The sequence below is a fragment of the Nansenia antarctica genome, assembly GCF_963989245.1.
Source record: "Nansenia antarctica genome assembly, chromosome: 1".
Lineage (NCBI taxonomy): Eukaryota > Metazoa > Chordata > Actinopteri > Argentiniformes > Microstomatidae > Nansenia > Nansenia antarctica.
This window is the reverse complement of record NC_137674.1, coordinates 39,955,500-39,968,521: the sequence shown is the minus strand read 5'-3', so window position 1 is coordinate 39,968,521 and position 13,022 is coordinate 39,955,500. Positions and strand designations below refer to the sequence as shown.

Below are 13,022 nucleotides of genomic sequence, written 5' to 3'. Positions count from 1 at the left end.
GATATAATCATTTCAAAACATCTTGTGGTGCATGTGGCAGCATTTTGGGAACCAACCTCGTAAAGAAAGCCTCAAATGTGGGACTTAAATCTCAATGATAAACACCATGGTTTTTGTTCAGTAGCAAATTAGAACTGGCTACGTGCAAAATGTTCCATGTATTGAGCTAAATTAAAAGAGTTGCTGCCCTACACAAATTACAAGACAATTTTTGGGGCTTTGGCTAATGGCTACAAAACCATACACAGTTGGCAGAGGACAGTTTTAAATAAACTAAATTAAGAATAAACAAACCAACAACAAAACGGAATTGTCATTATTCTAAAGAGAGAAAGAAAACTTGGGTGGATACCACAATCTGGATGATTGTCATGTTGTTTGGTTTAATCCACAGCTAAAAAGCAATCAGAAACCAAACTAGAGAAAACAGTACATTATACCTCTTACCTCTACCTTTTAAGACCCCTTTCATGTTATACCTACCACTTTTGCTCTAGTAACTTTCTGCACATAATAAATCAGGATGTATCCTCTCTCAACTCTCAACTTCTAACATTGAGCATAATGTGCTCAGTCACAGGAATCATTGGCTGTATTCCAGTGTGCTGTGTTGCCTGGCTGCAATGAAGATGAAGTGGAACGCAACCATTGGTTAATGGGTGCAGCTCTAATTTGCAGACTGGAATGCAGCCAATGCTTATCAATGTGCAACAAGTTGGAGTAGATACCAAGGAACGAGTGGACAAAAAACTAAATCTTTGCTTACATTTAAGAGTTTCCCCAGCATAAGGGATGTGCAGCTTGAAGCGGTCGCAACAGGGGCCTGGAGTCAGAGAGGTGCATCTGAGGAGATGGGAAAAAAATAGGTTACATGTATCAACTCGAGCATACATCATGCATGTCAATTAAATTGTCACTTTTAGTTGATGGAAAAAAGTAGCTATGGATAACATTCTGGTACCCTTCAATATTATATGAAGGCTAGCAACATATGACCTACAGTATGAAGGTGAAGATAGTATGATTAAATAAGTTCAAACGAATAGGCTGAGCAGTATTTCCACAATGTTTGGAAATGTCACTAATTTGCACTAATGTCAAGGCATTTCTAGTATAGGTACATTCCCAATATTGTTGTCTCCTGTGTTGGAAAGAAAAAAATGATGGGATGCACCAAAGGATGGGAGGCCCATAGTGAACTAATTTCAAGATGAACCCTACAGCTAGACCTTGAACAATGGAACTCAACTCACCCAGTCTTGAGGTCAGTGATGCGGAGGCAGTTGGTTGAGTCAAGGCCTACTCGACCATTCCGCACCACGTTGCACAGCAAGGGCCGCAGCTCAGGTGAGATGCGGTTCAGTGCCACCTCGGGCGACATGTTGCTCATCATCCACTCTCTGGGTTTTCTGGGAACAGCCAAAACAAAGACAGAAATGACAAGTGTCACTATTGGACCAGATTCAAGATGCATTAGCCTAATCAATGTATTCCTTCCAGAATGCCATTATAACAGGTGTTATTCTTTCTGAATTTAAATTGTCATTATTTCTGTTACAGCTAGTGTGAGAGCTACCCAAATTAAACTAAACTTAGTTTGCATAGCACGTTTCATACTCAGATGCAATGCACTTTACAGGAAGAATAACCTATTTTCTTTTGTAAAGGAGGATAATTACTATTAAGTATTACAGTCATGGAAGATTCATCTGAAACACGCACGGACACACACCTCTATTTCCAAATGTAGTCATTCAATAAGAAGTAACATAATAGTAGCCAGCAAGTAAGTAATTATTGAGCTGCAATGGTAGCTAACGTTAGCCTATAATGTGCTGAACTGTGAACTGTCAGTGTCAGTCAAAAAACGACTAGTTTATAGACCAATGATGACAATGTGTGTGCCTGTGGGCTATAGGAGCTGCACAACACATGTATGAACATCAGCTGGGCGTGTTAGGATGTGAAAGGAAGTTAAAAGCGGATCCAATAACTTTGTTGTTGTTGTGGTCTTGAGTCAACAACGTGGGCGCCTGTCCTGTCAAAGCACTGACAGGTGACAGCTAGGCTAGGTAGAACTCAAGCTAGCTAGTTTGATCGTTATTCATTATGTACATTCTGCAATAAGTAAGCTTGCCCCGTTCGTTCATTGTTGACATTGTCAACTGATATCTCAACTCGGAAAACCGGTCATTTCTACCTGATTGAACTGGAATCCCCAAAATTGATTGTTGTTTGTTTAGCTACAGCATTTCCCACTCAAACCTTCCGGGTATATTATGTTTGGGTCTTCGCTGATGGACCTCAACAAGCTTTTGCTGTTCTTACGGATGCCTGCCACTAAAAATGCTTAATTTCGCTGTAATTAAATGATTTCCAATCACTTATCAATTTGTCATCGTGGATACGCTTAGTACGAATTATATCCTTTGAATCGTGACTATCTGTTTTTCCATAAGTAACATAAGTAACACTAAATGAATACGGTGGTATACAAGACCACTTCTCCTGGGTAACCTAGGTAGCCGTCCAGTGAGAAACGCTAAATGCACTTTGAACAGTTCATATCATAACACCACAGTCCTAGTTAGCTACTACGAGAACAAAATTGGACGTTAGGTATGTGTTTAACAATTAGACGATCCCATTAAGACATTTTTTATTTGAAATAAGTCACATAGTATTATGTGTAGGTTTTGCCTGTGTTTTCAGCCAGTGAAACTGTAGTTATGATTTAAAATCGTCGTCCATCCAGATGCGCATTTTCTTGCAAATGTCCTATTCCATGAATGCCAAAAGGTCCAAAAGTGTCAAGCTTTTCTGTTTTGACAAACCCTGCTGCCTGTTGACTCGCCACAACTGAGTAATTTGACAGATCTGTTCCTGTCGTTTAGGCAATAGCCTATACTTCTTAGTGAAAGCAGTGCTCTCCAATGATGTCCTTCTAGGACCCATCAGGACTGGCAGGCATTTGTTTCAGCCCAGTGGCACACACAATGAACTTCCATAATCAAATACATAGCCTAGGCCCTTCAAGCCCTAGAGAAGGGCTAGTAGTCTTCAGGCCCCTAATTTGATATGAACATTGGATAATTTAACATTATCATTTTGATTACACATGCAACAGGAATTGCCATAACAGTCTGTAGACTTAACTGCAGTTAAAATGATCACCCCCTACCCAGACTTGATATCACATCTTATTTTGTCCCTCATCATTAAGGATGATATTAAATGAAGGTCCTGACTGACAGACTTGTTGTAAATTGACATTTCTACAAACCACCAAACTTGCATAATCCTTTTTTTACACTCAATGTATATTATTGTCCACAATGGTGGTATATTAATTGAGTTGTTATTATAAAGTTGACATATCAATAATTTCCATCATAAAACTTGCAATGTGCAACATATCAGTGCATGACAGTTCTTCTTTCTTTGAGAGTTAGCCTATTGACCCTTATATGACAACAATCCTTTCATTTTCAATGAATTCATGTGAATGATTCAACTAATCTTCCCGCTTTTTAAATGACATGCTAAATATCACCTTTTCTCTGTGTGTTTAAGTGTAGCCTGCTGCCTAACACAATGAAACATGTCAGATTAGTCAAAACCATTGGTGCTGCTATTGTGTTGTCAAGAGCAGGTTGTAGGCCTAGAACTCAGACATTGACTCACTCACTTTGCTGGGAAGACTGAATTTTGAGAGGGGCCCCCACTACTTTTTAATGGTTGGACATGGAGGATCTCATTTTAATCTACTGCAGTAGGGGTAGAAAGGGGGAAGGAGAGTGAAAACAACATGCTCAGAGATGTGGGAGAATTGAGCTGTCCCACAGCCAGCGGCCAGGCTTTCCGAGCCTTCTACTGAGGAGATTTGAAGAGATTAACACACAAGCATACACTCTGAGGATTGAATTAATTAAGGATTTTGCGGGGCTGTGCTCAGTCACGTGGTGCAGCACTGAAATAATCGGCCTGTTATGATTGGCACCTGTCCAACTTAGCCAGCAATGAATGCACTATTTTTACCTCGTTCCAGTCAGTTCCATGCTTATGTAGCCCCTATTTGAGGTTCTATAGGTCTAATACTGACTATGGTAGGCTTTTGCCTGAAATGTCCTCAGGAGTTAGAGTAGGCTTTGATTAGCTCTCAAAATAGGCTACCTGGACCTAGTATTCTGTGTGGTTTGAAACCCCCAAATGTGGCTGTATGTAACAGACATTGATTTACGTTATAGGAACTGTGTGCTGTATCAATAAAACTTGACTGACCTGAGTCTGTTCCACACCTTGATATTGGCTACTAGGCCTGATGCAAAAATGCATTGGAAAGCACATTTAAATGTTTTATGTTGGGGTTGGGAAGCGAACAATTCTTACACATTCAATTGGCTCCTGTGTCTCTGTCTTTTAGAACCATGGTGTTTGATGTGATGGTGGTGGGCTCCTGTATGACTGACTTGGTCAGGTGAGTGAACTCTGGCTTATGCTCCATCATTGTGAGTTAGGCTACTGTATTAGTGTTTCTCAACCAGTACCGGTAGCTTACATAGCCTACAATATAGGCTATGCTTACAACTGTACAAGGACAATAAAGTCCATTCTATTCTATCTAACTCTGTAGAAAACCACATAATAAAGATAAAACATGACTTGGTAGGATACATTCCAGACACCAATCGATGACACTTTAGGTTTTGATAACATTGTCTCATATGTGGTGATGTCATGTCAATCAGAGTTGATGATCATGTGATTCCAAACCCTTCATCCATTCTTTTTTTTTGTGATCAATTTTTAATTATTATTTCAGGGAATAATACAAGGGAGTGGTAACACATAATTAAACAAAAGAGAAATAGAATGACAAAAATCCAGTACAAATACAAAATTCCCATAAACCTTCCATCCCCCCCTCCCCCTCCCAATCTCCCTTTGCCCCAACAGTCCCCCACCTTCCCCTCCTCCCACAAATGTCTCTCCCTCCACATACCTCCAACCCTCCCGCTCACAATCACAATCACATTGTGATGTGGTCTGAAGGGTCTTTCCAGCATGTTTTGGTAAAATAAAAAATGGTAAAATGGACTGCACTTATATAGCGCCTTTATCCAAAGCGCTTTACAACGGCCTCTAAATCACCCATTCACACACGTTCACACACCAATGGCGGCAAGCTACCATGCAAGGCGCCGGCCCGCTCACTGGGAGCAATTTGGGGTTCAGTGTCTTGCCCAAGGACACTTCGACATGTGGCCAGCCGGGGCTCGAACCGCTGATCTGCCAACCTTGCGATTATTAGACTGCGGCTCTACCTCCTACGCCACAGCCGCCCGTTTTGTAATGCCCTACACAGACGCAGACAAGGGAACTGTCCTGCTCTCTTCCACCGCCACCAAGGTTATTAATACTGCCCTAGGTTCAGATTCACCACTAATAAAAAATAAAAAAATAATAATAATAATAAACAGCCTGCCACACTGCATATTCACCATACACATCATAGTTTCCATGGGCTAGCCTAGACTCTAGAGGCCAGATCCATTGATCTGCTCATTGATTGATTGACAATGTTGATATATGACCTTGTGGTAGTATAGTTATCCATATTCACTCTTTTGAGACTTACAGGATTCAAGTTGAATACCATGTCACAGTATGAATGACAAGATGATCATCCAGTTGAATGAGTAGACTGTACTTAACTGTCTGCAGTGTGCTACATCATCTCCTCACACGTGGTGAGATCAGTGCAGCCCATTGTCCTTCCCACATACTGTGTCATTACTCATCAGCTGAAGTACGTATGGATTATTCCATGAAACCACACGGAAGTGTTAGAAAAAGCATTTGTTGCGCCCCTGTAAACTTTGAAAAGGTTTGCACTTAACGCAACAGGTGTTTAACAGAAGAAGAAAAAGCTCATGTATGCAGGCCTACTCAGAGTGTAGCATATTAGCAAACTAGGCTATAGCAAGGTACAGCATGTGTGGATAGGCTGTGTTAGACCAAACCTCCAGACCAAACCTCCCCTCACACTTTCAGGCATTCTTAATGATACAATTATGTGATATCAAACTCTGTCTCATTGTTCTTCCTGGTCATCAAAAACAAAGACTTGCTCGCTGATGGTGATGATATTTATTAATGTCCTTCTCTCATTAAAAATTCAGCCAACAAGTTTAAGCTTTCTTTGAAGACGAGGAGCGGCATCAATTAAGCATACAGTGCTTACGGGAAAAGGCTGTGTTTTGGGTTTTTTGTTGGGGTGTGTGTTGCGTGTGGAGATGGGGTGTAGAGGGGGGGGGGCTGGTATTTCCATCCCATCAAAGTGATATGCATGGCTTTGAAGTTTAAAATCCAGTTGTCTCAAAGTGCCAATGTTTGGGTGCTCGTGACAGACAGAAGGACAGAGTAGGACCCCCCCCCCCCCCTTCCCTGACTTGCCTCTACACTACAGTATCTATCTTTCTTCCTTTCTTCCTTCCTCTCCGGAGCTATCGTATCCTGGCCTCACACACTCCACCCCCCCCCCCCCCCCCCCCCTCTGCCAAAGCCAGACAGCGCCCCCTGCTGCCTGGCTTCCCTCAGTGTACTGTACTTCTCACTGTGATGGATTGCATGTTTCCCACAATACTGTATAGTGCTTTTCACTCATTCACCACCACTGTGTAGCATCGACGTATTGTTGTGGCTCTGGATAGAACAGACCTATCCCCCTGGCCTAAAGCATTTGATCATCTGCAAACTCTCTCTCTCTCTCTCTCTCTCTCTCTCTCTCTCTCTCTCTCTCCCTCTCTCTCTCTCTCTCCCTCTCTCTCTCTCTCTTTTTCTAGTCATCATTTTATTTCCTCAGATACAGTAGAACGACATGTATATAGACTTGAGAAGGCAGAATATCTTCCTCTCTTGCCTTACTTGAGTACAGTACGCCATTCATCTAGCCAGCTGTACCACAGCAACAGTATGGCCATAGGAAAGACACTCTACCCTACACAGTGGATGACTCAGCACACCATGACCATATAAGGCATTCCTTTTTTTGGAGAACTTTGCCATTGTTGAACCATTGACAATGGCAAGGTTATAAAGAGTCATAATAATCGATTCTATATCGAAGCATTACATGACTCTGTTGCATAAGGAAATGGTTGGAAGTTAGCAAAGTTAGCACAATCCTCGAACCCGTTGCTACTCCTGTTTGAATCATCCACGCACTCCGACGGTTAGCTTACACCCAGAATTTGAATGGGAAAGCTAATGTTTTTGTCTGTGCATGTCTGCCTGTCTGTGTTTGTGTACACGTGTGTGTGTGTGTGTGTGTGTGTGTGTGTGTGTGTGTGTGTGTGTGTGTTAGTGTGTGTGTGTGTGTGTGTGTGTGTGTGTGTGTGTGTGTCTGTGTCTGTGTCTGTGTCTGTGTCTGTGTCTGTGTCTGTCAGTGTCTGTGTCTGTGTCTGTGTCTGTATGTTTTGAACAAGCCTTGAAAACACACAGTTTACATCATTGAACACATTCTGTGCCCTTTTGGTGGCGTGGGAGAAAAAACACAGAGGTTGCACTTTAGCACGTAGCTGTCTGTTTGGTTGGCTCCCTTTCAAATGCTGAGACAACGGATGAGTTTCTCCTGGTGAGGGAAAAGGCGTGAGTTTACCTTACCTGTCAATCACCTGGCTGCACGGGCAGCAAGGCCAAGCCAGCCAGTGGATACAATGAAAGCAAGACCGGAATGTATATTATACTACTGGAATAGTGAAATGAATCAATATATCAATAGTATCTTGAGGCAGTGTGTGTGAGAGAGAGAGAAAACAGTGTGAAAATAGCTGCAGGGAGGTGCTGCTTAGTGGTCAGACTTGTTAATGATCGATTTGGGGAATGCAGTAACAAATCCTTCTCATGGTTTTCAGAGGTTTGAACAAAAGGCTCAGAAAGAGTGCTCTAAGTAAAGTAAGGTTGCTATTAGAAACATTGAGAAACAAAAAGAGCAAGTATCCTTAGGATACAGTAACAACCTTAAATACATTTATTCAAAAAGTAGGCTAAACATAATTTCAAAAGTATGTTAGACTATAATACATGTGTTATAGTATACTGTATGTCATATATTAGGGCAAGTGGCGGCATTTGTTTGGGCTACAAAACATGTTTCAACACTTTATGAGTCATTTGTTTGCACTGAAATCCATTGTCCTAAGAATGAGAAGACAAAGATTGTTTATCAAACTCAGCTGGACCCTATTTTCCCCTATGTTGGTTTCTACCAGAACAACCTCAAATCTCCTTCATCAACATCCAGGTTACTGGAAATACTGAGGTTTAGAAAAAAACAGGAATTGCTTTGTAAATGTGGATTTACTGTAATACCCTTCTAAACCACACCTGCAACACACACACACACACACACACACACACACACACACACACATACACACACACACTAGTCCATTTGTCACTAATAGCTGAGACGAAAAACAAGTTTATATTCTGGTTTTGCCATCAACAAAGTCTCTGACCTGGGCCAGACCATAGCTTGGCTTGAAGCGTCGTCTGGCCAACTCACTATGACTGGCTGTGATTGGAGGGAAAAGCAGACAGACAGCTTCTCTCTCTTAGGTTAGGGGGGTAGCCCTGAACCTGGGGCCGGGAGCATGACCCAACCCTTAAGTGAGTCATGATTACTGGTGTTGGCATTGTCAAGTCAAAGCAGCAACCCTGCTTATATGCAATTGCATCACTAGGTACATTGGATTGTTTTAAACCATGTTTCGTTCCTGTTGAAGGGGGGGTCTATTCTTGCATGCATGTGCACAGACACCTCCCCCTTTATAAAAGTTTTCATCCTAAAGACTGAAATGTGTGTGTGTGTGTGTGTGTGTGTGTGTGTGTGTGTGTGTATGTATGTGTGTGTGTGTGTGTGTCTGTGTGTGTGTGTGTGTGTGTGTGTGTGTGTGTGTGTGTGCGCGTGTGTGTGTGTGTGTGTGTGTGTGTGTGTGTGTGTATGCGCGTGTGTGTGTGTGTGTGCACATGTGTGTGTGCGCGTGTGTGTGTCCCCTCAGCCAGGCACCAAGACTACCTAAGGAAGGAGAGACCATCCATGGTCACAAATTCTTCATTGGCTTTGGAGGCAAAGGAGCCAACCAGTGCATTCAGGCAGCTCGAATGGGGGCCAGGACTGCCATGGTCTGCAAGGTGCGATGCAGTATACCTAAAGCCGCACAACCACACACTTTAACCCCTTTCTCTCTCTCTCTCTCTCTCTCTCTCTCTCTCTCTCTCTCTCTCTCTCTCTCTCTCTCTCTCTCTCTCTCTATCTATCTCTCTCTATCTATCTCACACTCCCCCCCCCTCTCTTTCTCTCTCTCTCTCTCTCTCTCTCTCTCTCTCTCTATCTCACACTCCCCCCCTCCCTCTCTCTCTCTCTATCCATCCATCCATCCATCTATCCACATATATACTGTATGTTCAACCACTTTTTATCCACTGATCTATTCTACCTACATACCTTTCTGTTGATGACTCTTCTTCACAATGTACTCAATCATTGACTCCCAGTCATTGGCCCCCTTTCACCACCCTGCCTTCATTCTCAGTTGATCTGTGCCACATTACACATGCACACACACACCCACACACCCACACACCCTCCCATTCAAACACACATATTCCCATATTGTCCAACCCCAAGTCTCCAATCAGTAGCACAGCGCAAACTTTTCACCGAAGTACCGAAACCCCGCCTCTGTCAGAACAAAGAGCCCCGATCGATAACGGTGCAGCACAGGAGGAGCTCACTAGCCATCGGGAGAGCCCAAAAATAGACTCCCAGGCTTTTCACAGAACATCCATGAGGGAAGGCCGCTCTTCAAAGAAGAAGGGGTTCAGGTTGCCATTACTAACTACCACTACGACTGTACATCAGAAACAGTTAGGGTGCCCATCTTTTGGCTCGTCTCTCTAAAGCGTGGGATTAAAGTGGTAGCCCAAGGGCGAGGTGGGGACCCCTTTCACGCCCCCGTCAAGTTTAGATGTGGACATCCCCGAGCGGATGGAGGGATGAGGGGATGGGTGGAGGAAAGGTGATGTGAGGAGGCGTCAGGGTGGGGTCACCATATCTGGAAGGCTTGGCGCGATGGCCGTATGTGTGTTAGTTTGTTTGTTTGTTTTGTGTGTGTGTGTGTGTGTGTGTGTGTGTGTGGATGTGCATGTGTGTGTGTGTGTGTGTGTGCATATACGCGTGTGTATGTGTGTGTGTGTGTGTGTGTGTGTGTGTGTGTGTGTGTGAGTGAGAGATAGAGGCGGCACTATGCCAGTATGCCAGCGGGGTACAAGAAAATACAACCCAATTGTGGTTTGAGTGTACTGCACATCTAAAGTGGTCGATACCAAACTTTTGCCTCGCTCAATGTTTCCCAAGAGACACTTCATTATTTTTGTTTTCAAGGTCGGCAAAGACATCTTTGGAGACAACTACATCGAGAATTTCAAGGAAAATGGTGTATACACAGGTATGACACGTATTTCAGCTGTGCAAAAATGTTGCTTCTATAGTCTCTTCTGACACTAGTGCAGTAGATGTTTGCGTTGTCCAAATGATACCCTCATTGTTTGTTTTGAAATGTATACTGTATTCATTAATATTCAACATCTTTCTTTCCTTCTCTCTGTCTTTGTAGAGTTTGTGGGGCAGACTGCCGACGCAGCTACTGGAGTAGCCTCCATCATTGTCAACGACGCAGGTAAACGCAGGATGTAAATCATGCCCTGCTGAGATTTTAAAAGCCCCCGTAATAACAGACACACACACACACACACACACACACACACACACACACACAATTTTTAGGGGTAGGATGCACCTACTCACTCACTCTTGCTGAGTGCATCAGATCTGAATGGGTTAGGGATCAGCAAGCACCACTCTACCACTATTCAACCCCTCCTCTGCACAGAGTGTAAAATTAGCCCAGGCCCTCTATATCTGCAGCTCTTGAAATAGAACTAGGTGATATAACACACCGTAGGGTACAATACGTAGGTGGACACAGCACTGGGGTGTGTCGGACGGTGTTCATTCCACTCTTTCATTGTGACGCATACAGGAAGGGTTTTACAGTAGGAGAAAGGGCTTGAGTACCCCCATGTTCAATTCAATTTCCCATCTGACAGGGACTAGTGAAAAAGTAGAAGGGCAATGTCATTTTTCAGTTTTTCCAGATTATGAAAGTGCAGATTGTAAGCTTTCAAGTGATGTGTCATACATTGAAATCAATTGAAAATAGTTGAAGAAGATATGCTTATTTGAATGTTGGTACCCCTTAAACCAAATACCAGAGAAACTTGCTCTGAATGAAAACACACGCAAAACAGCTGCTAGTAGCTAGCAAGGAACATCGCTGTGAACATCTAACTGCATGTTTAGCACATCACAACGTGCTGATAGAACATCAACATGCTAAAAATACATAACTACACATAATTAGATGATCATACAGTCCTTGCTTTTGCACACGTCCTAAAACATAAGTTTGTTTACAAGCCATGTATCACTAACCCAGTAGCCGACAGCAAACTCTACAGTGAATCCAATTCACAAATTCTATTCTAGTGATCCTAAAACTGTTGTTTGTTATATCGAGTGGGCTTTTCAACACTTGTTGCAGACATGCAGACCTTTTCACCAGACCATGTTACATTCAAAGAGCGGCTGAATACCACACAATTTGCTCCTCAACTCATGCTTATTGGTTTGACTGTACATTTTGCCCTCTTCAAAAACAGGTGCACAGTAGGTAGGCACAGATCAGATCTCACATGCCTTATCAAATGGGATATCATCACTATGAAACATAGAGGCTCCATGTACATATATGTATAGTTTGCAGGCGTTAGTCGGCAGTGGCCCCTCCCATTGTCACTGTTAGTTTCGGTCACTTATGATGTGTCATATGTCCTGCAGGGGAGAACGCCATCGTGATCGTGGCTGGTGCCAACCTGCTGCTGGGGAGCGAGGAGCTGCAGCGGGCACTGCCAGTCCTCAGCCATGCCAAGGTACTGATGTGCCAGTTGGAGGTCAGCCCAGACACGTCCTTACGGGCACTGCGCATGGCTCAGGAAAACAACGGTCAGTCTATCTGTCTATCTGTCATAATATCAACATGTCTGTCTGTCTGTCTGTCTGTCATAATATCAACATGTCTGTCTGTCTGTCTGTCTGTCTGTCTGTCTGTCTATCTGTCTGTCTATCTGTCATAATATCAACATGTCTGTCTGTCTGTCTGTCTGTCGTAATATCAACATGTCTGTCTGTCTGTCTGTCTGTCATAATATCAACATGTCTGTCTGTCTGTCTGTCTGTCTGTCTGTCTATCTGTCATAATATCAACATGTCTGTCTGTCTGTCTGTCTGTCGTAATATCAACATGTCTGTCTGTCTGTCTGTCTGTCATAATATCAACATGTCTGTCTGTCTGTCTGTCTGTAGTAATATCAACATGTCTGTCTGTCTGTCTGTCTGTCATAATATCAACATGTCTGTCTGTCTGTCTGTCGTAATATCAACATTGTTGTAAGATCTGTCTGTTTTTATGGTTGGCTTGTGCGTGTCTTCTCAGGTGCTGCAGCTCATGCCTTTAAAGGTCACATATTATATTATTTTTTTTCAGTTAAAAGTTAATAAAGGTCTCTGGGGTTCCAAACCATGTCTTTGAAAAATGTTGCTGAAAATACCAGTCAGATTAAGCATTCTAGCATGCTTCTACTGTATACCCCTCTGTTTCAGTCCTGTGCTCGACAGGCTGTTTCTGTGTCTGTAGCTTTAAATACAAATGAGCTGCTGCTCTCCATGCCTCACTCTGGAACGGGTTGTGGTTTTCTGGCCATGCCTCCTTGATACCATGGTTACGGTGAGCGTTTCTCCCCATGAAAACAACCGATATGGCTGTTAACAGAAAAGTTCAACCGCACATGTTTGATCCAGAATCTGAACAAGGAGAGGCTCCTGCAGAAGTGAAAAA

The 13,022-nt window shown here is 43.0% G+C and overlaps 2 protein-coding genes across 2 annotated transcripts in view; one reads left to right on the top strand and one right to left on the bottom strand.

The window, feature by feature from the left end:
• Nucleotides 1-2,253, bottom strand: part of babam2 (BRISC and BRCA1 A complex member 2) — a 76,203-nt gene extending 73,950 nt beyond the window's left edge. Inside the window, exons 1-3 of the mRNA XM_080533327.1 lie at nt 2,201-2,253; nt 1,254-1,409; nt 767-843 (exon numbers count right to left, since the gene is read on the bottom strand). Coding sequence (XP_080389453.1) covers nt 767-843; nt 1,254-1,393 — 217 coding nt within the window. The 5' untranslated portion in view covers nt 1,394-1,409; nt 2,201-2,253. The remainder of the gene's footprint in view (nt 1-766; nt 844-1,253; nt 1,410-2,200) is intronic.
• Nucleotides 2,254-2,551: 298 nt separating this feature from the next.
• rbks (ribokinase) overlaps nt 2,552-13,022 on the top strand; it is a 25,883-nt gene continuing 15,412 nt past the window's right edge. Inside the window, exons 1-6 of the mRNA XM_080550316.1 lie at nt 2,552-2,619; nt 4,424-4,477; nt 9,066-9,198; nt 10,451-10,514; nt 10,683-10,745; nt 11,966-12,130. Coding sequence (XP_080406442.1) covers nt 4,428-4,477; nt 9,066-9,198; nt 10,451-10,514; nt 10,683-10,745; nt 11,966-12,130 — 475 coding nt within the window. The 5' untranslated portion in view covers nt 2,552-2,619; nt 4,424-4,427. The remainder of the gene's footprint in view (nt 2,620-4,423; nt 4,478-9,065; nt 9,199-10,450; nt 10,515-10,682; nt 10,746-11,965; nt 12,131-13,022) is intronic.